Source organism: Zosterops lateralis (genome assembly GCF_965231275.1).
Source record: "Zosterops lateralis genome assembly, chromosome: 8".
Lineage (NCBI taxonomy): Eukaryota > Metazoa > Chordata > Aves > Passeriformes > Zosteropidae > Zosterops > Zosterops lateralis.
The window spans coordinates 22632183-22657404 of NC_139768.1; the positions used below are offsets into that span (position 1 = coordinate 22632183).

Here is a 25222-nt window from a genome sequence, read left to right on the forward strand (position 1 = left end):
ATTTGAAAGCATATGTTTGTGTATCCACCCTACCTCATACATCTGAATGACTCAGCAATTACCCACAAAAACAGCTGACATTATTTTAAACCACAACATAATGAACCATGTCCATTACCAGTGAAATGTTTCCAAATAAAGCATCTTGGCAAAATCATCTGCAAGCTACAGGCTTCACAGCCCTCAAGACAACAGGAAACAAGTTAATTTGTGTTTTCTGTAGCGACACGTTGTTTTTTTCAAGCTGACAAAATCCAAAATTCTGATCAAGTCAGGAATTAGGGAGACTGAATTCTCAATTACCGAATGTCTACATGGTAAAACTCTGTCTTAACTAACGCAGAGGAGCTGGTCAGACATCAGCTGAAGGAAAGGAAAGCAACCCTTGCTGTAAGTCTCTCCACAGCAGTCTGAAGAGAGGATCATTAACTGACAGATACAGTAATGAGGGAGCTGGAAATGGCTTGGCATACAGGAGGCCCCATATCAGCCTGATGACAAGCAATTCATCTCATCTAAATGTACCATTACTCAGCAAGCACTGCTCTCTGCTTTTCACCCCATGTCCAACACACAGAAATACACCAGCCCAGCCACATTCTCCTGTGGCCTCTGCCACCACTGAAAGTAACTCTGTCGAACTGAAAAGCTGTAAAACAGACAAACAAACCTTCAGGAATGCACAGGGCAACAAACACCAACACCACACAAGCAGTCCTGCAATCTGGAACAGCCAAAGTCACACGGGATGACCAGGGTTTGTTCTGAGTGTCCCAGCACAGTGCCTGGGACACCCAGCTCAGGACATGAGTGTCCACCACTCTGCTGACTCCAGCTGTGGCCAGCTGCTCAGGCAAGCACAGCACTCTACGCACAGGAAGGGGGGAAATAAATATATATATGTGGTGTTTCTGCAGTGAATGCCCTGAAGAGAGAAACCAAGCTCCATTAAGACTAAATCCATGCAAAAGCAAGTCTGACCAGTCCCCTGAGGTGCTCCCACTTTTACTGTTTGGTATCTGGGTTTTACTGGTTTGGCTGTTGATGAGTGGTTCCTGTAGGAGACAGCTCGCTCCTTGGTTGGTTAAATGCAGACATTCTGCAGCTCTTGCCATTCAAGTGTTACACTGCTGTGCAAAGAAGGTGCTGGCCTGTCCAGAGAAAGACATTGTCTTTGACTGCCATTTTAGTTTCCATAACCATCTGTTTTCCTAAACATACCAACATTCCTGCTTCTTCTACTGGGCTACTTTTGCATCTCTGAATATTAAAAACAAACAACTTGCATCAAGTCATAGCTTGCCAAATAAACAGAACTCTTAAATGTTGGCAGGTGAATGAGATTATGTCAGAAAGCAAAACATCATAAACTGTGCATTAAAGGGATTCACATATATAGGTTTTTCATTGTTTGCCTGTGGGAACCAGAAACTTCCAAGCAACCAACATTTACAGAGTAATTTGCTATTGTTGCTAGGGTAAAGACCTAGAGCTGTATTTTCAACAGAAATCCCAAGTGACTGAATGTTACCAAAATGTATTAAGATCAAAGAAGTACCAGGATAACTAAATATATTGTAGTAATTTCTTAAGAGTAAATTTCACAACCCACAGCAGGAACAGTTTCTTTATAGAACAATTTTTTGAGGCACGTGAGAGTTTTACCTCCAGCAGCTCAAAAAGATCCATTTGTAATCCAAAAGCCAAGTCATGATCACACATCAGAGAAAACTCACATAATGCACTCAAAGATGGTATCGTGTTATATTACAGGTGTGTCTAACCTACATAAAGAAGCTTTTGCAAGGCTAAGATTGCATTAAACAATTGTCTCAATTATTCTTTCAACAAGCTGATATTCAGAAGGCAGCCTTGTTTTCAGGCAGAAGTATTTAGGCTCATATGGGCTAAACCAAACTTTAAAATCAGCTGCCTCAGTCTTGGGACTTAAGAGAAAAGAGTCAAGGATTAGCACAGAGTGAAGAATTTGGGGCATTCCCAAATTCAAATCAAACTAAAGCAGTGTATTACCATGGGATATATCAGAAGAACTGGCCAAACCTGTATAGCTGAAATGATTCATAGTTCTTACAAACAGGAGAAAAAATGTACAGGCTGCACCAGCTCAGCAGAACCAAGAGAAAGCTTTATTTTAAATAATATGTTCACCAACTCCAAGTAAGTTTTACAGAGCATTGCACTGAGGCTGTCACTCCATGAGGAATTAAAAGAATATAAAAAAGAAGAAAGAACCTAGTAAATACCATGCCTATTAAATGCTGGGTGGTTATTTTTCTTTATAAGGAAAGCCACAAGAGGAAAACAGGGCAACTAAAGGACATCAAAGAGATCACAGTGCATTTGAGAATGCATGTTTAGCCAGAAATACCTGATGCAGTTAAACCATTAAGACTGTTTTGAGCTGACAAAAACTAGTTATCAATGAGCACTGAAGAAGCTGCTGAAGTTCAGTTTCTTTGTATTTGGCTTCTCTACTTCATGCACTGCAAATCAATACAGAACTCAAACATCAGTTATGGAAGTGAAAAAAGCTGCAGGGAAAAGTCAAGCAGTATGGCTGCTACACCAATGACAATTTCAAGTACATACCTGGAGATTCTACTCTAAAAGGAATGTTCAACAAGGAACACACGTGAAAACAACCATGGATGCACAAGTAAGACGCAGACAAGGATAGAGATATACAAACTGTACATATTAGGACTGCTGTAAACCACTGACATCTACAGATAGGCAAGAAAAATGCAGAATAAGCTGTAACAGAACTCTGCATGCAGTAATTCTTAACTTATACTTCACAATCTATATTTAAATACCTATTTTTTTGCATTTAGAGTTTCCCTTTTGTGCTGCTTGTGGTGCACAAGAACCATAAATATTTTATACACATTTACACAGCAATGGCAGACATTCATCTCATGTGCTCAGATCATGTTTGACTGAGGTCTTTACATCCCAGATTATGATTAAGATTTCCCATTCACCACTCTTTCATTCTATATCATACATTCAGATTTAGCCACTGCTCTCCAGGTGGTTGAGAACTCCAAGGTCTAGCAACCTTTGGATCCAGTACTTGGTTTTCTGTCCAACAGCCTATTAGTGAGTGAAGCAGCTGACAATTTTGTAAGTTAATGTAAATCAGTCTTAATAGCAATCCTCTCCACGGGCCACCTACAGAGTGCTCTGATATAACCACAGACCCCAGGAAAGAGAGAATTAGATTGTGCAGCTTCTTACCTGCAGCTCCTTTGAGACTCTCTCTAAGTGGTTAGTTATCTTTTTTATTAGGTCACTATACATCTGTTCCGAATGCTGCTGGCATACACACTTATACACACAACTGCAGAAACAAATATAGGAACAAACAATGAACTTACAACAGTTTGCAATGAAGGGTAACAGACTTCAAAACATTTTGTTCAAGTTTCAATTTAGAAGATAATAGACTTAAGTGAATGATTGTTGAACTTTTAAATACAGTCCTAAGCTTGGAATGAGCTCCAGCAGGCTCTGAGGGCTCCCCTGGAGGCTCCAGAGTGTCCATCCCATTCCCCCTCCCCAACTTCATTTTAACTTACAATGAGTTCTCTTAACAGTGCACTTCAAAACAGTCAGGACAGTTCTGTCAACAACACATTCCTACTTCTGGCTTTTGTATCTCCCATGTCAATGAAGTTTCCATTAAAACAAGCAGGTTTAACAAGTCTATGGATATTCTAGGGCAAAACCCTTACTAAAAGAAGGGGAATGTTGACAAGTATAGAAGTTGTATGAAAACTGTGGTAGCATTAAAAAGAAATAGTAAAAGTTCTAAAATTACAGACCCAAGCATCCTTCTCCACTCATTGTTACTTATATTCTGAGAAAATTCTACACTTTCATAACAAAGAAAGATGCAGAAAAAGAGCAATAAAACTAATTCTGCATTCTGTGGCTTGGCTGTGTTAACTCTGGTCTTTAGTGCTACCTTTGGTTCTTAAGAACACTTTATTGCTCTCATACTGCAATACAACATCTGCCAAACAAGGCTATTCATTGAACATATTTACAGCGGTTGTAAAACAAATACATGTATTACTTTCAGCAAGATGTTATTCAAGTAGTCATCACTGTCAGGACTAACACCAACATTCATCTGTACCAAGCAACTTTTACTCCTCTGTCAGCATTTCAAAATTTAGCTGCCAAATCCAAGAGGCCCAGGGAGACTTCACCTGGTATCCTGGGTAAGTCACATCCCTGTTCTGCTCCCCTCTCCACTCCTCTGCACAAAGAACTGAGACAGCAAGCAATTCAGGCCAGAGACTGCTCCTAGGACACGTGCAAACAACTGATTTCCAGGGAGGTCCAGACCTCAGCCTTGAATTCTGCAGTCTTTAAATGGCCCCAAAAGCCCAAAGCTATGGGACAGCAACACTTTATCTCTGCAGAGGAACTATGACTTTCCAGTTCTCTACTGAGAAGATGGTACAAAGACAGGCAAACTACAAAGATGGCAAAAGTCTGCTTATTTGGTGAACCATGTCATTTCTTAAAAGCCAAAAGACACCCTACACCTCTCATATTAGTCTATTTTAAAAGTAACTGAGTATGTGTAGTTTGATATGATTTAAATGACAGTCAAGGTGATTCTTTTTCTTTCCTATCAAGTCTACCAAGAGCAGATCCTATATTGAAACAAGCAACTGCAAAAGATATTTTGGTACAATGCTCTTTGCTAAGAGCAAAAATATCAGTTTGGTTTGAATCAAAGACAGAAACACTGCTAAGAAAAAGGAGACTGATATTAGTCATCTCTTACAAAATCAGCCAGCTGGGTAAGCACTGCAAATGGCCACACATTTATTTGTTCCATAGCTAACCAGGAGCTCCACAGCCTCTTCCACAAGTCAACTGCCTTATTTGCATTCAACTGAGCTGAATTTTAAAGTACACTTCTCCTTAGTGTTACACACACTATTGCTGCATCTATTTCTGCAACATGTTCTGTAGTCAAACACCAGTCTTCCCATGTACACACAGGGTGTGTTTACATTTTATTTGAACACTTCTATTTAGAGGTTTCTTCCCCATTTTGAGATCCTGTTTTCAGTTCCTGATTGTGGGCTAATTCTGTGAATCATCTGTGCCCTGATATTACCCAAAAAGTCACAAGCTTGTTAACTAAACACCTTAGGAAAAGGAAATCCCAGAATGGACATTAGGAGGGTAAGCAGTGGATGAATGTCCAAGCTCTCCAAGTCATCCTGAAGAACAGAAATGCCAGAAGTACAACTTAGCTGCTCATGTTTACCTTCCTTCACACCTCTGACAATTCATCCAACCTTTTTATAGCCGGAAGTGACTCACAGTTGAAAACAGCCACTAATGGCACTTTGATACTTTACAGATAAACTGGCCCACGGCAAATAACTGCACACAAACCTTGGAAGTTGTCTCCCAGCTCTCACTGCTGGGAAGTAAACACCTACAGCTGCCACTGGCCATGTCAAATAGTGCAAATACCCAAATACTTGGGTATCTAAAAACATATTTTGAGTTTGTATTACAGGAAACTTGACTCCTTTAGTCAGCACAAAGATGACCAAAAATACTACTCTATTTTTACCTCAGTTTCACTGTAAAGAAAAAAAAAAATACATGTAGCTGTTTCAACCACTTCAAGAAACATTCAATTTTTCAGACTAAAGAACTGGCTTAGAAGCAGAGAAGATCTGAACACCAAGTCTGCTACAGACTCTCAAAAACACTCCAAGTGAACATCTTTATAAAATTCAATTTTAAAAAAATCAATTATCCCCTTGTCAATCTATCTTGTCCAGAGTGTCAGTCAAAGCAACACTCTAAAAATATTTTAAAAAAAAAAAAAAAAACAACAAAATCAACCTCCTGGTTGAAAGAGGCTGTGGCAGAGTAATTACAACCACAGGCATAATTTTTAAAAGAAAACTGACACACCAGTTTTACCAGTAACACTAAACTATGGAAAATCTTTAGCCTTGGTAATGGTAAAATATATTCAACAGATATCTATGCATCATTACAGTCCTGCACCAAGTACCCCAAGGGTTATCCAGGAGAAACTCAAACCCCAGTATTCTTCCAGTAAATAAAACTCTTGAGGAACAGAAAGATGCCAAGGATGAACTCCAGTTATCTGCAAACCATAACTAGGTATAATTAAATCATTAACTTTGCACACCTACTCTCTGTCAGAGATGACTTTTGAGAGATGTCTTACTGCAGACTGTTTGCATGTTGGGGATTTCAAGCTGGGAAAGGATTCTGATTACTTACACTAAAGCTGGCTCTCTTAATTCAAACAACCACCTCAATTATTTATACACATGATGATTGATAACTGAGTCCTGATAAAAGGAGCTCCAAAAGTTTGGAAAGAGGAGGTTTATTGAAGTTTTCAACGGCAACTAAGGGGCAAAAGTGAACACCTGTTTCTTTTATCTGCTTTCTTAATCCAAAGTTTTACACTGCAGAAACAAAGTGGCTAAGAGCCAAGTGGGCATGAGACAACAGAGCTAAAAGTCTCTAAAAACAGCCATCAATAACCAGAGCTGGCAGTATTATTCCAGAGGACAACACTCTGGTGAAGAAAACCAAGACAGCAGTGCCACAGTTGTGCTGCTGGCAAGGGCCAGGGGCTTTAACAGCATCTGGGCCAGTAAATCCAGCAGAAGTCACCCACTGTCCATCCTGTTCACCAACACACTGAATTCCTGCCACCTACAGATCAAAAATCTCCACTTTAGTTCATCTCTTAAAAAACTGCCAGGTCTCTAAAGCATTTAGGATTTTGGTTTGGAGCAGTAGTGTGATGGGGAAGCAAACCCCCACCATCCCCAGTACTGAGCACTAGTTTAGCCTGAAGGGCAGTTCTGATGTGTGATTAGATCCCTTTTAAACCAAATTGCAGCTCCAAGACAGGTCCAGCCAAACCCTCTCCAGACAAGCATGGAGGTACAAAGGAGTGTCCTTCAAACTGCCTGGAACTGGGCATGGGGAAAGCACACCAAAACACCTGAGGCAAAACACACAAATGACAATTTACATCAAAGGGCCTTGGCATCAGGTGCTTCTATTTCCTTCTGCACATCAACCACTCCAAATTGGTTCCTATTAGATCTCATAAAGAAGCCTTTTGACACATTAACTCAACTGCCTACCATGCCAATCTCTTTGGAGAAAAGGATGTTGAGTCTTTAATGCATTTCCTAGTGCATTACACTAAGCAACTGTGATGGGGTTTATTTTAATGTTACTGTTTTCAGCACTTCTGCATTTTACTTCTTTAGCATTTATTTCTGTTAACATGGTATGTCAAGATATGTATCTATTGTTCACTCTAACTATTTAAACAGTACTGTATTTTGATAAGTTTCCCATTTGTGTCCTCAAAGGTACAAAATATGACATATGCATAGACAGCAAGATTGAATAAACATTTCCATTTAAAGAAAAAGTAAGTTATGTAGCATTTAAAGTATTTCCTTACCTGTATATTTGTTCATAGGAGATAGGGATGTAGTCACCAGGACTCTGAGTTAAAAGCTGATCTATGGCACTGTCCAACTTTGGCCAATATGTGCTCTTATAGTCTTCAATTGTTATAACATTCATTACTGCAAGAAAAAGACAAGAATAGATTTAGTAACTTCACCTAGAAGACTAGAAACAAGTGAATGCTCTGTGATTTCAGATCACACCAACCAGGCCAAAAAAACTGAGAACAGCTCACTTCCACCAAAATAACCTCATTAAAGCTAAAGCCCAGACTTCTATTTGTATCTTTGTATTTACAAAAATAAAATCGGAAAACCTGCCAAATCAGCGCTCTGGTATTTCTCTGGGGCCTAAGTAACATGGAAAAGCAAACTCCTGGGAGTTTTCTAACATGAAAATATAGTAACAAAAATTTATAAAAATATTAGTTCAGACTAATAAATAATGCAACTTTGTGGCAGTTCAGAATCAATTATTAACACGGCATCTTCACACTCAGGAGAAAAAGCTCTGGCCAAGACTGGTAGGTTTTTGAATATTCCTTCCCAGCAGATGTATTAATTTCTCAAGTCTCAGGTGGGACCAGCAGCTTCCTTGGTCTAAAAGATGATGCAACTCCCTCTGCCTTCAACTGCAGTTAGGCTTCCAGGCAACTTTTTTGAATCTGTATTACAATTCCCCTCTAGCAGGGACAATTACACTCCTTTTCCAGATAAAGATCACCACAGGGAAGAACAGGAGGTGTTTAAATTAGGTTCCCCACTGCTTCCTAATCTTCCTCCTGAGCTTCCCAACTGCTCCCTCTTGCACCAGTGACTCAGGGCACCTTCACAGCCACAGAAGGGTTTAGATCTCTCTTTTCAGGGAGGATTTCTGAACCAACCACCGGTGGCTCAGTTCCAACAGGAGGGAGGATTCACACCCTCCCTGCAGGGCCGTACTCACAGCACTGCCTCGCTTCCTTGTCACACCACCACAGCTTCACAGCACCCACTCAAAAAGCCCTCAGCAACCAACAGCACCTCAATCAAATCTATGATTCCAATTCAAGCAATGAAATCTAATCAAATCTATCAAAACAATAAAGGATCAAAACTACCCAGCCTAGGAACTCTAGAATAATTTCTTCAATTTAACTCCACAGGTGTGTCTGGCCTAAATGGAACAGAGAATAAAGATACTTCTCACCCCACAAAGACCAGTTTAGAGACAACACTGGAAAAAATATTTTGGTTAGGGATGAATTTTAAATATACATTTAAATGTAGAGTCACTAATGGGTTTGAGAAGCATAATTTTTGAAGGGTATTTTGAAGGGGTTGAAAGGAGCTGGGTGAGTGAGTCACTTTTGGCAGCGTTATAAGGAACAATTCTAAGGAAATTGGCAAAACAGTTATGAGTATCATGAGGGAAAAAAAAAAGATTGTAAAGAGAACATGAAATAGAGAGAGGTGTGAGACAAGGAAGTGCTGGAACTCTATCTGTATGAGCAAGTATTACATATTTCTTTGTGTGTAGTGTTAGGGTATTTCAGCCAGAAACTTTGCTTAGAGAAGGGTGTTAGTGCAGCACTCCTGGCTCCTCCTCACCCAGCTGCATTCATTGGTGCCCTTTTGCTTCACTGCTACAGAATCAGATCTAGTTAACCTGAAAGTGTCTGAGCTGTGACCAGGTCCCCAGGCACTGCAGGACACTGCCCCAGGAGCCCAGCCTGCAATCTGCAAGGACACCACTGTTCGCTCACCAGAGAGAGAGAAGGTCACAGGGCTGGCTACACAAGCACCAGCATTTCAGTTAACAAGTCCAACAAGTCAGCTCCCCCACGAAAAAAAAGCCATGCAGTCAGCAACAGCAGAGCACCTCCCTGGCAGCAAACCCAGCCCTTACTCCCTGCCTGGCAATGCTTTGTTTGAGCTCTCAGCCCTTAGAGCCCACACTCCAGGCAGATGTTCTCAGCAGCAGCTCCACACAGCACCTTGACTACTCCTGCTTACACTCTGCAAAACCTGAGCCTTTGCTTTTTACTTTGTTACCCCAAAAAAGATGGGCCTCCAACAAAAACAGTCTGTTCCACAGAAAATCCTAAGCTGAAGTCAGCATAAACATTAGACCAAGTCTTGCTTTAAGATTTCGATGCATAATCACACTTATATCTGGTTTAACATATTAAATGAGCCCTATTAATTGGAAAGAAAATAGTTAAGTAAGATTTGGGAACACTGCAAAATAATTTTAACAGGCTGTTGAGATATTACTTTTTTTTAAAATATGGAAAAGAAAGCAGCAGCAGAGAGGAAGGTCTGCCCATTAGACATGCTGCACAGGTAGAGGACAAAAGGCTTTTGCAAAAAGCCCCATGAGACTTGCATAGAAAAGTCTGCATAGAAAATTCACTGATAAATTCACAGTAACATTCTAGAAAAGCTTCATTCTCATTCAAAAGTCTCTCACAAGTACTTGTAATTTGATTTCCACACTTCAGTTCTGAAACTAAGCCAACCACAATATTTACATAGCTAAAAGTCCAAAACTACAAACTAAACAATCACTACTCTCATTCTTCTAATCCAGAAAACAAAGTACTTTAAAATTTTAATAACTATCACAAGTTAGTAACGTCCTTTTTCTCCTGGCAGTGCTAACACATACAGAAGTGAAGGGTGGCCTAAAGAGCTTCCAACTACAAACTCTGCAAGAACAAGGTCAGGACCAGCAAGGGAGGAATCTCAAAGATCCTTAGCAAAGAAAGATAGATTGCCCTTTAATTTTTTATTTTTCTCTCTTTTTAGAATGTCATGCTTAAATGCTTATCCCTACGTTGAGTGTTCAAGATTTAAAAGGATTTGCCCAACAGGTTCCACTCCCAAACTGCAATTTAGTTGGTTTCTGGGAAGTGACACTGATATTTTGTAAGAAAGCATGCTAGAATACAGAATTTTATCCAATTCCAGCAAGGTTGGGGAGGTGGGGCTAGGAGAGAAATGTCTCATAGAATCAAAAGAAGTCAGTGTTTTCCAGAGATTTCAGCATTTCCCAGAAAATTATTAAAGACTTCACAAGAAAAGCTTGAGCAACAACTGCTGCTTTCCATACAAAAAAGTTCAAAAAGGAAACTTCAAGTGAAATGCAGCAGTGAAACCATTTCAGTAAAAAAAGAATATGCATAAGCTATCATAACCTAGATATATCAGTATTGTAGTCATAATGGAAACACACTCTGCTTCAAGCTACCAAAGTCTTTGATATCAACTTCAATGAAAAGAATGGCAAAACCCGCTAAGACTAAAAGAAAAAAAAAAAAAAAAAAACCAACAAAAAACCAAACACCAAAAAACAGAAGGAAAAAAAAACACCAAACAAACAAAACAATACAAAAAAACAAACAAACAAACAAACAAAAAAAAAACCACCCTCCACCAAAAGCAGGTCTACATCCTCCATGAAACTGGTAATAAAACCTTACACACACTCACTTTTTCAAATCTGTAGCTAAAAAGCAAGAGACAGAGCAGGATGGCTGATCCAACCTACGGCCAAGTATGCAGACAACAGTCTGACAATTATCTGTCACTTATTCTGACAACAAAAAAGAAAGAAAGTAACTAAGCATCTTCATAAGCTTTCATATTTCATCTCACCAAGTGAGATAGAGGAAACTTTACTGCTCAATTAGCAGCACACCCTACAATCCTCAATATTTTGCTAAACTGTACAAACTCTTCAGGCAGCTGTCCAAGAGTTATCTACACTGTGGCCCTGTGCTTTCCTTTTTCTCAGCCCCCATGTGCACGTTTTCACAATAGATTTTGCTCTGCCCCCCTGCCTGACACATCCCAGCATACATTAGCAAGTTTATGAGTTTGCCCCGTGGTTGCTTCCAATTCTATTCTATTTTTATAACCTGTTTCTCAGCCTGCATTAAGGCTGGCTAGTAAAAGTAACTTTTTCTTCATCAGACCACTTGCCCACGCAGCAATGCAAACAAACTGCACTGAACAATGTTATGCAACAGGGAAGGCAGCAGATTTAATGGAAATGCCAATGCACACAGCCACATGGGCCTGTCCCAAATGGCACTGCCATCAACAACATTCATAACCACCCTTTCTTGAAAAGGATAAAAGAAGCAAAATGGAAACTCTTCATTGTTCACCACAATCAAATTATGCTGAAATTACCATTATGGAAGAGTTTTTCTTGAAGTACTAGAAGTTCTTCATATTCTTTTCCCCCTCATGGACTTTGAAAAATACTTTTCACAACACTACTGCTTTATAAATCCACAGCTGTGACTGAAACTGATCAATCATAAATATTTAGTTTTAAGTTTACTATAACAGAGAAGTTTTTCTTTAGTTGCTTTAAGTAGAAGAAAAGCTATTAAAGAAAAACTATTAAATGACCTATGCATTATTCTAATTTTAGCTCTCAGTCTTACCAAAATCTCAAGGCAGGAGAACTGGATTTAGCCTCTTTGAAAAAAAGGAAGGATACTCTGTCCAGGACAGCCTCTGCATCATGAAGCAAGACAGTTGTTGCTCATTCAACTGCAGAACTGCCTTATGCAGCAGAGAACAGACAACTTTTCAGTCAAGCTTAGGACTGGCAAACTTCTCTACACATGTTCTGCCATTACTGGGACAGAACAGGCAGGAGGATCCAGCACACACTGATTCCCTCTCAGGGAACATTTATATCCAAAGCCACCCTTCTCCCTTGTTATATGTGTGAAAATTAAACAAAGGTGATTAAAGGATCCTCTGTCAGAGCCAGGATAAGAAACAGGCAGGACCCAAACTCAGCTCCTTTAGGTTCTCAGTCAGTACAACTTCACTGGACTTGTTTTGTTCACTCACATGTACCACCACAACTATCCACAACACGAAGGTGTGGAAAAGTTCTAATGAAGTTCACTTAGAGAATTTTCTATTCTGCAGGAAAATAATTTAAAATATATATCAGTATGATATTATGTTGGGACACCAGTGCTGGAGAAGTGAAAACAAGAACTCCAAAACCACACCCTAAGCAAAATCATACTCTGCTGCTGCCGCTTCTCCCCCTCAGACATAAATTGTGGATAAGCTGGAAAATCACCTTCCCACTTGCTGGAGATCCAGTTTGAAAACAATTTTCTTTCTGAAATGGAGGGGAAAACTAAGATTCTGAATGTCTGGACTAGGACTTCCAGAGCCTAGTTTAGCAACGTCAAATGACATCTCATTTCAACTGTTTCAATGGTTCAGAAGCCACCCCAAGGTACCTGGAGCCCCAACTGGCAAGGCAGGCAAAGTGCCAGGGAGCTCACAGAGCCTGGGAGTCTTCACTTCAAAGCAGCCAGCCTTGGCCATGGGCCACAAAACAGGCTTACCCAAAAAGCAGAAATCCAGAACCCTGAAGTTTGAGGTTTTGATCACCTCTGGACATGGTCAGGTGGGAGAGCACTGGGGAAAGCAGGGAAGACATATAAAGTGTATTTCCCATCAAAATTTTATCATGGCCATTACACAGCTGCACTTTCAGAAATGCTTTTAACTATCCAAATCCAAGTTTTCTGACAGTCCATGAGAAAAAAAAAAAAAAGGTCTATTTTGCCCCAGAAGGGTGACTTTTGGAAAAATGCATAGAACTAAAATGTACAGCAAAATCTCTTTCCTTCCCTCGATCCTAGCTCAGAAAAAAATAGAGGAAAACACCATTTTTGTTAAAAGCTACACACAAAAGCCATATTGGAACCCACAAGGCCAGGATGGATTGAGCTCTGAACAGCCTGGTCTAGAGGAAAGTGTCCCTGCTCAAGCAGGGGGCTTGGAACAACACGGTCTTTAAGGTCCCTTCCAACCCAAAATACTCTGTGATGTTATGATTCTATTTTGGGGGCTAACGAGGGTTAATCAATCCTCTGTGGTCCCCATCAGACCTTTGCACTCGCTCCTTTCGGGACACAACGCCCCTTCCAGGGGCTCTGCCCGCCAGCAACCCCAAACGGGCTCTTCCAATTCACCTCTAGGTTTTCAGGCTGAGAGACCAAGTCTGTAGGAAAGGACCATCTGAGCTAAAAGGCTTCAGAAAAAGCAGCAGCCGAGCACCCTGCCCAGGCTCGGGCTCCCAGGTCTACAGCCACATCACCCGTGAGAGCAAAGCAGGAGAAGCTGGGGCGCTGTGCGAGCAAAGGTTATTTTCGCCTTCCAATAGCCCGTTTGACTTCTCCTCGAGAAGCTTCTGGAGGCGAGCCCCAGGTCTGAGGAAAGAGCTGAGCCCGGCCCCAGAAGGGAAGGGGGACCGCGGGTTCAGCGCAGCAGGCGAGACCCCCGGGCCCGGGTCACTCACGGAACTTGGAGGTCGAGGCGCTGATGTTGATGGCGGCGATGGCCGGGGCAGCCCCGGCCCTGGCGGCCGCAGCGCCCGGCTCGCAGCCCCGCAGCCCCGCGCCGTTGTGCTCCGGCCCCGCGGGGCGCGGCGGCCCGGCCGGCGGCAGCAGCCGCTCCCCGAGCAGGTGCCGCCCGTAGCCGCCCGCGCCCCAGTTGTTGTGGTTCTGGTCGTCCATCATGGCCTCGCCGCCGCCCTCCTCCTCCATGCTCTCCTCCTCCATGGCGGGCGCCTGGCTGCGGGAGCGGGGCGGGATCAGCGCCCGCCGCCCATCGCCGCCGCCTCAGGCCCGGCGGGGCTCGGCGGGCTCGGCCCGGGCCCCAGCCCAGCTCCGGCCGCGCCGCGCGACACTTCGCGCCCGGCGGAACGCGGCAGCCGCGCCGGACGGCACTGCCACGGGGCATGCTGGGGGATGTAGTCTTGCGGGGCGGAGCGACTGGCGGAGCGCGGAAAGAGGCGCGGCCGGTGCGTGGTCCGTCCCTTGTCGCTCCCGGGGTTCGTCCCCGGCCGCGCCCGGAGTTAGCGCTCCCCGGTTCCCCGATGCCAGGGAGGTTTTCTCTGGAGCGGGGAGGCTCCGGCAGGGCTCGCGCGGACAGCGGGCCCCGTGCCGACAGCGCCCCCTGGCGGGAGCGCAGCGCCGGGAAGGGACAGCCCTGAGGAAAAGGGACCAGACACGGATCGGGATGTCGCCTGTGACACCCTCTCCCCCCTCCTCGGCACCAGCCCGGGTCACTGCAAGGCGTCCCTGCCCATGGGGGCAGGGAAACAAACCATCCTTAAGGTCCCTTCCAGCCCAACCTGTTCCGGGACCCGTGAGGTGCCTGCACAGCTCTGCTCCCTCACGGTCTCCTGTTAATAGGGACAATAACCTGCACAAATAACGTGTAAACCCGTTTGTCTTGCAATAAACAATGTAACAATAAATATATATATATTTTTTTAATGTGCTCTTCGCCAAGAACTGTAGTCATAGGACGAAGAGTAATGGATACAAATTGCAAGAGGGGAAATTTAGGTCAGGTATTAGGAAGAAATCCTTTACTGTGAGTGTGGTGAGACCCTGGAATGGGTTGCCCGTGGATTTCCCATCCCTGGCAGTGTTCAGGGACACTTTGGATGAGCCCTGAGCAGCCTGCTCTATTGAAGTCCCTATCCATGGCAGCAGGGTGGGACCAGATGGTCCTTAAGGTCCCTTCCAACTCTTTCACATTCCGTGATTCTGTGATAATATTGCCTAGTTGCCTTCAAGTACATTTATTTTAAGTTTTATTTTCATTTTCACCTGGATGCTGTGATGGAAGAATGGAAATGAGTAGTGTGTTTTTACTGAGAATAGATTTCCGCTGTGTGGGTTTTTGATCTCACTTGGCAAGCAAAACAAAAAAGGAGATAAATTTAGATAAAATCAAAGGTGCCTTGCCTTCTTTCCAAAATGTCTCATAAAAGTGAAAAGCATGTCATCTTTTTTCCAAGTAGAAACACCAGGTTCCATCTTAGCACGAAACAAAATTGTTCTGTTTTATAAAAGCAGAAGATGCCACTCATTTCACAGCACTGTGGAACCATCTCAAGTTCCTTTGATAAAGGCAAGTGATGAAAACAGTTTGTCCCTATTGCATGGGGGCGGGGGGCTTTGTACATTTTTGAGCTAAGAGTGTTTTCCTTAGGTGCAAAATCACACCTTGAACATCAATGCTCTGCTCAAACCAACAGACACTTCTCTCCATTTTCCATCTTGGTAAACACCGAGTCACAATTTGGTCTCAACATCCAAAAGCTGATTTGGCACATCATACACAGATCTCAGATTACAGGTTCAGCAAATTCACAGGCCTACTTTGGCTGCTGATTTGTTTCTATCTACACCTTTACCACATCTGGAAAGAGAACAGACAGGACATTTTTGTTCACTCTGCTACAATTTGTGTTTAGTGACTTGAATGTGCAACATAATGCAAGCATCAGTAGAGTAATTTATAATGGATGTTAAATTTGGAAAGCTAAAGCAGCGAACCATTTTCAGCTTTGGTAAGTGTTGTGATTCTCTGATAACCACAAAGAGAAGTAAATGGAGTTTGTATATCTTCACTGCTTCAAGGAAGCAGTTTGTGTTCTCAACCCTCAGAGCAACTCCTCTGTAGCCTCCCACTCACCTGCTCTGGCTGATCTCAGTAGTGGGTCTCAGATTGTTTGCCAGTATTTAAAAACATCGTGACCTGAGGAGGAATCAGAAACTTATCAGCAGAGTTTTATCTTTGTTTTACTAATTTCAAAAGCGCTTATGTTAACATCTAAGAGCAGTGGAAATGTAAGTTGAACCTAGCATTTTTCAGTTCTAGAATTTCTCCTTTTCATTTTCTCAAATGTCTTCTTTTCTCTTTCATACTCTCTTGCTGCCCACACCTATTTCTGTTGCCATCTCTGTAATTTACTGAACAGTTGGGGGGTTTGGTTTGGTGGTTGGGGGTTTTTGCCACAATCTTTAAAGGCACCTTGCCCTTCTAAATCCTTTTCCCAAGGTTCCATTCACTGTGACTACACTCACTGCACTTCCTCGTGGCAGGAATCCAGGAAAGCTTAGGAAACACTTCACCAAGCATTTCTCCTCCGATGCCTTGTGCAACGGGGCGGCTCATCTTACCCTTCAAACAAGAAGCCCTTTCTTGCCTCCCATAAGGCAAATGACGAGCTGCAACAGTCATCCGTGGCTCACGCTGTTCAAAACACGCCTGCACGCTGATAAAGGCACTATCAAATGGTTCATCACTGCAGCAGCACTTGTTTTTGCACAGACACTTCTCTGCACCGTTTCCTTTTTTCCTCGTCAGCATGGGAAAATTCTGCTCAGGCTTTAAATACTTTCTTGGCAAAGTTACGTTTTGAAATACCACAACTATAATTATTTTGGCTGAGAATACCACATAAAAATTCAATTCTGACAAGACCTGAGGATCCTCAGGTCTCTGGAACATCCCCCTGAGGCTTGAGGCTTGTCTCTATTGTAACTAGCTCGTCAGTAGACTGCAGCAATTTCGGTGACAAAGTAACATGCAGATGTCACACTTTCATTTCAGCCTCCCTGATCTGTATGTAATTACCCAGACAAGTATCGCAAGCGTTTGTTACATCTTCATCATATTTTTTTATCCTTTTTATTTTTTTCCTCACAATTTTTGATGATCAGATCACAGCCACAAGCTTTGCTACAAATTATAAGGAAAGATAAAGATTTCATAACAGTACCGGTCCATGGAAAGTGTGAGGCATTAAAGAGATATTTTCTATAAAAAATTTCACAGAAAGGAGACTTCAAGGAAGCTTTACCTTCCAGGTTCTCAGAAGCAGACTGTGACACTTGCTGAATGTTTCCTCTTGTGTAATTTCAATTTTATATGAACATTTGTATCAATCAGATAAGGGAGTTTTGTTTTTCTCATTGATTTGTGTTTATAAAGCAGAATTATTAGGTAGCCCAGAGGAGCTGTTTCTCCACTCTGTGTCCCAGCTGAGTGTATGTAGGTAGCAGTTAAATGATATATGAGGCATATTGGGAAAAGACGTGCATGTTTTGGTTTATTTCCTGCTATTGGTAATAAACATTATGACATGGATACAATTTTTATTTTAAAAGACACTGCTTCTTGATTTCCCAAGCACCAATTTCACTGCCACCAGTAGGAAAGCTTTCATTGATTTCAATGGGATTTCAATCAAGCCCTAACACAGCATGTAAAATGCTTCTCAGATTTATAGCTCTGGTTCTAAAAACCAAATAAAAAAAAGAAAGTAATTCCAACAAGAAAGAAAAATTATTGCTAGTCAGAGCCTTAAATAGCAGTTTGTCAGGAGGAGCATGCAACACAGCTCTTTCAGTGCTTAATCAGACAGCCCCTTGCTGAGTGCTGGCAGAGAGCAGATAAACCTAAAAGGAGGTTTAGGTGCTCGTTATTTTTGAGACATATTTTGACAATTGATGACTTGCTCAGGCACAGGGAACTGATAGTCCCATTGCAGACTGGCAATTTGTGGCATACCTCTTTCAATAGCAACTCCCACTTTGGGCAAGCTAATCAGTGTGAAGTTTTCTCAAAAATGTGCCAGTTATGGGATGGAGAGACTATGTTTAGTGTTTCTTGACTACATACAATTTGTGAACACTGACTATATACAGTCTCTCTTATTGTATCAATGTCTCAGTTGGTCTCTGCCTAAGGAAAAAAAAAAGCAGAAAAACACAATTTATATGATAAGTTCTTGGGAAATAAAGGCTGTTACCACATTTTATCAGCACTATTAATTTCTGAGCTCGATGGAAGGTGTCAGAGCACAAGCAGAAATCAACTGCCCAAAGAGGAACAATCCTTGCCATCTTCCACAGGCAGAAACTCTATTGTGAACAAAGGAAATTCCAGCTAATCCCCACCAAGACAGCAGGAGAGTGCTCTTGCCAGGTGCCAGCAGAGTGCCTTTGGTGGAGAAGAGAAGCACACAGCCAGGGAACAGCAGGGTAGATGAGAGCTCTGATCAAAGCCGAACATGGTACTGCAGGGATGTCTGTCCTTTCCCTGTACTGTCCCACACAGCTTCTTTGCAGGTCAGAACTAAAATACAGAGTCAAATCAGATCATATTCTCCTGAAATGAATGAAAGAGTCACACCATGGTTTGCTCCTGGTACCCCTGGGTGCGTATGCAAAACTCAGCTTGATCATTTGCACTTAGGCTATGTAGGATAGTTTTACATAAGGCTGAAGTGTGTCCCTGCTTCTGTCCTTCAGCAAGGCTGTCTTCCTACTTCTCAGCCTTACAAAGAGGACAGGACTCAGAACTGTGTGGAAATGCTTCAAATAAAAATATATTTTCAAAACAGCTCCCCTGTCTCTGTCTGAATGCTCTCACCAGCAAGATATTAAGGGCTCGCTGACTACAGGAGTATGTGCACTGAAATTTTTCCAGTTTCCCCACTAGTGGTCCCATTCCCTGCATTACCTGTGTCTGGTGTGAGGGCTCTGAGTACACTAATTTGCCATAATTAACAAGACCAGTCTCACCTAGATTCCAATAAGACCAGTGCCCTTTTGCCCACAAAGCTCTGTTTAAGCTCAGAGCTTAAGGTTCATTCCATACCTGCCCTATGCTGTGTGTGTCCTGTCACCTTTCTCTGCCAAGCCCTGACATGTTCCTCCCTCATAAATTATTTAACAGGATTATCTCAAGGTCTCTGTCACCGAGTTCCTGCATATGAGAATAGCTCAGTATCTGGCCCATGGGAACAGGAGACAGGCAGCCCTGCCCAGCCATGTTCCCTGGGCCAGAACTGCCCTGAGCACACTCTGGATGCTCTGTCACATCAGTCAGGCACATAAAGCAGTGTCCTGAGCCCAGCCCTGAGGGCTGCAGGGTTGGAGGCGTGTGTACCTGTAAAACAGGACACAAATTTTGCTCTTGCACCAAGACAAAGCACAATTCTTTCAGTGTGATTGCACTACAAGCACATTTGTGGCATGTGATATGAGTTAATCCTTCTAATTACAGGCATGACCAGACTGTTCTGTCCCATAAGCCGATATCAAAGAGGACTCAAGTTAAATAATAAAATATATTGCCTGCTATTCATTAGTAACCTCATTTTGGCTGGTTTTTGGGCCTTTTGTCAGCCAGTCTCATTTATCTGGATGACACTGAACCAGTGCAAGGAACAGAAAATCTTTGAAAATGTGCTCAGTCCCTTACAGAACCAAGCACCTGGAGCTGCCCAGGCTGTTTCACCAGTGCTGTTTTCCAGCCTGGCATTAGCTGCCCACAGCTGGGACCACAGGATTGAGAAGGTCACCAGCATATGCATATACATTCAGCAACAGGGTGCATTACGAAATAAACACAAAAGCTTCAGTTTTATTAATGCAAAAGGAAGAAGCAAAACAGCATGTAAATTTTCTGCTGTTTCATCATGTTTTCTCATCTGATTTGCTCCATTATCTCCCAGTAATCTTCTGCTGAGCCTCTGCCTCCACCCGGGTGTGCAATCTCTTGTAAGATCTCTAAAAGCGACCCATTTATCAAATAAGTGCTTCTTGATTAAAAGCAAAAAGTAAACTCCTGACTTCCCAGAACAGATTTTGTTTATTTTGTCATTATGTATTTAATTTCTTTCTCAGAATGTATTCAGAGAGTATGTGAGAGTCCATGAAAATTTTAGTTCCAGTAAAATAAGGTCCATTAGTGTATGCATTAAGTGACATTTTCAGAGAATCTCCCAAAGCTTTTGAGCTTTAATCTTAAACTCATGTTTCCCTTTGCAATTTTTTTAGCTGAGAATGCAAATATAAAGATGTGCTGGGTATAAAAGCACAGGAACTTTTTTCATTTGAAAAAAAAAAAAAAAGGTGAAATATATTTTGATATTACCTGATACCAATAGGATTCTCTTAGTAGTAAGAAACCTTTTTTAAAGGGACATTATCAACATATTTACATATGAAGTTTAGGAAATATTTGGGACTTTTTCGTGATAAGAGTGAATAGAGTGAAAACTTTCCTTTCCCCTAGAGTTTAAGCAGGTGAGTGTAACAACAGAAACGTGCCTGTAACTGAGAGCCGTCTGTGTAACAAAACATTCTGGTCTGATTTCTCCTAAATGAAAATAAAACCCGAGCATAAACAGCTCTCACCCTGTAGAGCCAGCTGTAATTGGCCTAGAGGTGGAGCCAGTCATCTGCAGGGCTGAACACGGAGCAGCAGACGTTTTCTGAGCAATAATGCAGGAAAACTGAGAAACAGTAATGATGTAAGTCAGAGATTTGCTTCAATAATGGCTCTGTGGGTGTGATACATCCTCTCCAGTAGTGAGAAGCACATTACTGGAAAGTTTAGAATATAGTTGTGATAGCCACAATGGAATTTCTCAGGGGAAAATGTGGGAAGGGAGCCTGGGGTCAGGAGAATGAATCTCTGCACAAATGAAAACCTTACATAAAGGAGACGAGAACAAACAGCACCTTCCTCACAGGGCAATGTTTTGCTGCCCTACCGTGCAGAGCCTTGCTACTGATTACTGCCTTGCTCAATTTTTAGGTGTCAAGCAGCAGTTCTCTTGCTATTTCAAAAACAGGCCTTTCTAGGAGTGTTTAATCAGATAGAAGGAAAGCTTTCTTCATCACGTCTTTCACTGGCTTTCACATCTAAGGCATCCTGGAAGATAATTTGCACAGCACTTATCTGGGCTGGCTTAAGCTACCATCCTGCAGCAACAAAAGATGGGCACCCAGTTGTTTTTTATCAGATACTGGATATCGACTTCCTCATTATTTGTATTTTCTCAGGAAATGGGAAAATAGCATCCATAGTTCCTCCTGCTGGAAGATAATGCATGAATTGATCATGCCTTCAGTTTTAAAGCAGACTGTTATTTCCAGGGCTGTAAGAGAGGAAATACTGGTCCATCAAAACTTTTTTTCCCTGTAAGTTGTCACAGTGGGGAAGGTTTTAAAAAGAATTGTTTTTCATTTTTAATTTTTGTAAAGATGTTTTTTCATCTGCTTTCAATTTAATACTCTCAAAGGAAGGTCCACCCATGTATTCTGTGGGACCTGCTGCTGCTTCTCACTTTCCATTCTGCATTATCCAGAATTGACACCTGCTCTGGTTCATTCCAAAATCTCTGCTGGCCAAACTAATGTCCCCTCTGTAAAATATTTTAGGGTGAAACGAATTACACAAATGCAGGAGGTTTTTAGAAACAAAGTTAAACGCAGAAATAACAAATGCAAGGGATTTTTCTGTGTTGTTATTCAAGGATCAAAGCCACACAAATGCCAGCCTCTAGCCCTCATGATTACTGCTCTTCCTAGCACAGCAAGTGGCCTTATCTTAATCAGACTTCTCTGTCAGCGTTTCAGCTTCATCCTCTTCAGTCTGCCCAGAGCTCTGGCATCATTCACCACCCACAATCTTGTCTTGCCTGGCTTCTTTGCTCAGTACTATCTAATTTTCTTCCTACTTCTTCAGTTATTTCTTCCCTTCTGCCTCTCCTCCCCCGCCCATGTCGTGTTTGTGTCCCTGGCTTAACTTTCTCTCCTCCCTTCCTTTCTGGCAGCAATACAACCTCAGCATATCAAAAACCTCAAAGACATCTTTAACTCTCCCTCCGGACTCAGACCCTTATCTCCCTCCCTCCTCTTCCTTGGGCACAGTCCCATCACCCCACCTGGGTGCTGCCCTGGCCTGGGCATTCTTGGAAACTGCTTTAGGGAACATTTTGGCATCCACTCTCTCTTAATCCTCCAAAGGTGCCGGCCTCCCGAACAGGTTCTTTCCTCTGTTACAGTGGCCCGTTTTGTTCACTTCCCCTCAACAGACATGGTTATATTTCCCCCTTATCCATTAAACCACCCATGTTACTAAACTGTCTCAGACCCCTCTTGGGTTTCTGGACCTTCTCCTTCATTTCATCAAACAGAAGCTTCACTTTCTTTATGATCCAGTTCTTGTCTTTCACTAAGTGTCAGGAAACTCTGTCCTCTAATCCATTCAGGATAAAAGCCCTTATCTCCCACTTGTTAAAACACTCACTTAGGCACCTTTGTGCTTTTTCCCAGGCAGCTGTAAGTATCTGTGAAACTATCCTCATTATCCTTATAATTCTCCTGTGACATTACGTCAATAACATCCTTAAGTGTTAGGCTGTGGGTTTGCTGCAACCCTCTGACTCAGAGTGGCTCATGTGTCCTTCTGCCTCCCTCCCTGTCTATATCCATTCATTAATTGTCTGATAGTGAGGTCTGGGAAGGACAGACATCACCTTTCTCTTCCATAGCCCCCACCAGAGTGAGGTCTCGATCCCTGACCAGCTGCTGTATTACAACAGCAGGGGAGTAAATCAATCCACAGCCCTTTCCCATCAAAATTATGCTTCTTTTTATTATTTATTATTATTATTAATATTTTCATTTCTAATAGCAGATTTGTCCCAAATTCGCCACAGACTGCAGGAATTTAGCTGCAAATGACACATACAACACTACGTAATAAAAGGAAGCAATGAACTAGCAAGAACGTAGATGAGCATTATTGAAGACTAATTCTGACTTCATGCCAGAATGAAAGAAAAAAATAAATCTGGAATTCTTGGCAGCATATCAGCAGAAAATTGATAAGAAAAGGCAAAAGCATTCCTAGGAGGTTTTTTATATGTGCCGTATTTTAAATTCACACCTTTGCCTCTATCAACTCTTTGTAGAACTGGTAGAACTTATCAGGAAGTAAGAATACAAGAAGGAGGCTTTTAAAGAAGTCTGGGACTAAAGCACCTTTTAAAATGCCATCTTCTGATGTTACAAAAACGATTTAATCCCATCCTGGTTTTCTGGTTTTTCCACGGTAATAAGTAGCATTAACAGATTATGCTTCAGGTCAATCAGTTTCTCTGCTCTTGCCACGCCCTCTTGCAAGCTGCTCTTTTCCTGCTTCAAGTCTGATTCACCAGGACAGTTTCTATTCCTAAATCAGAGACCTATCCACTTGGCTTCATAGATGTCTCTCTTGAAGTGAAAGCAGAATTCAAAGAAAATACTCTTTTATATTCATGTGGTCAAAACCGTTCTGTTTTGCTGTTAGACAACAATTTCTAAGCCATAAATCTTTACCAGAACAACTTTTGCTGGCAGAATTATAGTGGCAGCAGAGCCAGTATAGCATTCCTAATTCCAAACACCACCAGTCTGACATATGCTTAAGTCTAGAACAGAGGGACTAAGCTTTTAAATAGCTTAATTCATTGCTGCAATTTCTTTGATAAATATCAGCTGAAAATGTCATGCAGGATCGAAATCATCATGGAGGTGCTACAAAATAGCACAGTGAATAGAAAACAATGCAGGAGGAAATAGAAACAAAAATAAGCTTTATTTACAGTAAATAAAAGGGAGGGTGAACAATAATATCACTTCTCTTTATGTGTATTTATTAGTGTGGCTTAAGGCATATGGAAATTTTACTGCAAAACTCAGTGCTGCAGTGCATAATTAATAAAAGCAGATAAGGAGCTACTCTACTGTTACAAAAAAAGTCTCAGCTGAATCTATCCGTGCTTCATAGACCTTTTCTTCATGCATTCCCTAATGAGACACAGTGAGAATTTCCATATTATAGGTGAGCATTTATCTTTATGCTTTATGGAAGAAGTTAACATCCATGTGAAATAAAACCAAACAAAGAAAAGAAAACCCACAAAAACCTAAAAAAAAAAAAAATCACTGTAGAGGAACTAACAGGATTAGACAAAGCAAATTAAATACTTAGAAATCTTAAATAACTAACTTTAAAAGAGGTTGCAAATAGCCTGTCATGTGTTACTTTCACAGACAGAAATTACTTACAGAAAGTTCTCTTTAAATATTTCTTCTGTAAGTGAAACAGGTAAAGAAAAGCCCATATGACAATAATAAGGATAATTAGGTCAGCTTCTGAACTCATTCATCAGTGAAATGCAGCACATCTCTGGCTCATACAATTCCAAAATCATTTAAAGTGATTGTTTTCAAGTCAATCTTCCATCACCCACCTTTCTTTTTGCCAGAGGCCAGAAATAACACCTCATAATTTATCTTCTATGTCAAGCTTTGCAGCAGCTACCCCCTTCTGAGCCACTGAACTCAGTTTTCTGCATCTGCTTTCAATATACACACTGGAACCACATTTTCTCTCTTGCATTCACCTGTCAAATATGGTTTAGGAGAACACGCTTCAGAGACTGCTAAGAAATGCTACATCCACAGGACCTGGAGCTTAGAATTCAGTGTGCCTGGGAGCTCTCTTGAAAAGCTTACAGAACTTCAACTCATTGCAATGAGCTAAAGCTGCTAACTTATGGGTTGGATGCCAGAAACAAGTTGTTTGGTGATTTATAAATTTATAAAACTAGAAGCTGCCTTGGACTCAAACATTCAAAATTTCCACCTAAATAAATGCTGAAAGCTTCCATATTCTTTTCCCAAACATACTGCATTGCAAGCAGTCTGGGACAATTACCTCACATAAGTAAGGAGTTCCTGGAACTTTTCTTGGTTCACAGGTCAGGGTGTGAAACCTCTACACCTGCTGGCTCTGTGAGGATAAGGCTCGGGCATGACAGGCCCTTTTCCCTCTCCATCTTGCCCTTGATGCTCTGTTTTCATCAGAAGTAAAACTTGGCTGCACAGGTTGAAAGCAAAGGCACTTTGGGCAGGTGGCAGCTCTGGGCAGTCAGGAGAAGGATTTACCATGGCTCGTGTTTTCCATTTCAGCACATCCTTCCTTTTAGGAAAGTTGATTAC

General features: G+C 41.8%; 1 protein-coding gene across 2 annotated transcripts in view; it reads right to left on the reverse strand.

The window, feature by feature from the left end:
- CACUL1 (CDK2 associated cullin domain 1) overlaps positions 1-14268 on the reverse strand; it is a 40614-nt gene extending 26346 nt beyond the window's left edge. The window contains exons 1-3 of one of the 2 annotated variants that reach the window (XM_083866630.1): positions 13873-14268; positions 7535-7661; positions 3262-3364 (exon numbers count right to left, since the gene is read on the reverse strand). In XM_083866630.1, the coding sequence (XP_083722756.1) occupies positions 3262-3364; positions 7535-7661; positions 13873-14134 (492 nt within the window). In that variant the 5' untranslated portion in view covers positions 14135-14268. The remainder of the gene's footprint in view (positions 1-3261; positions 3365-7534; positions 7662-13872) is intronic. The other variant, XM_083866629.1, reaches the window with a different exon arrangement.
- Between the last annotated feature and the right edge of the window lie 10954 nt (positions 14269-25222).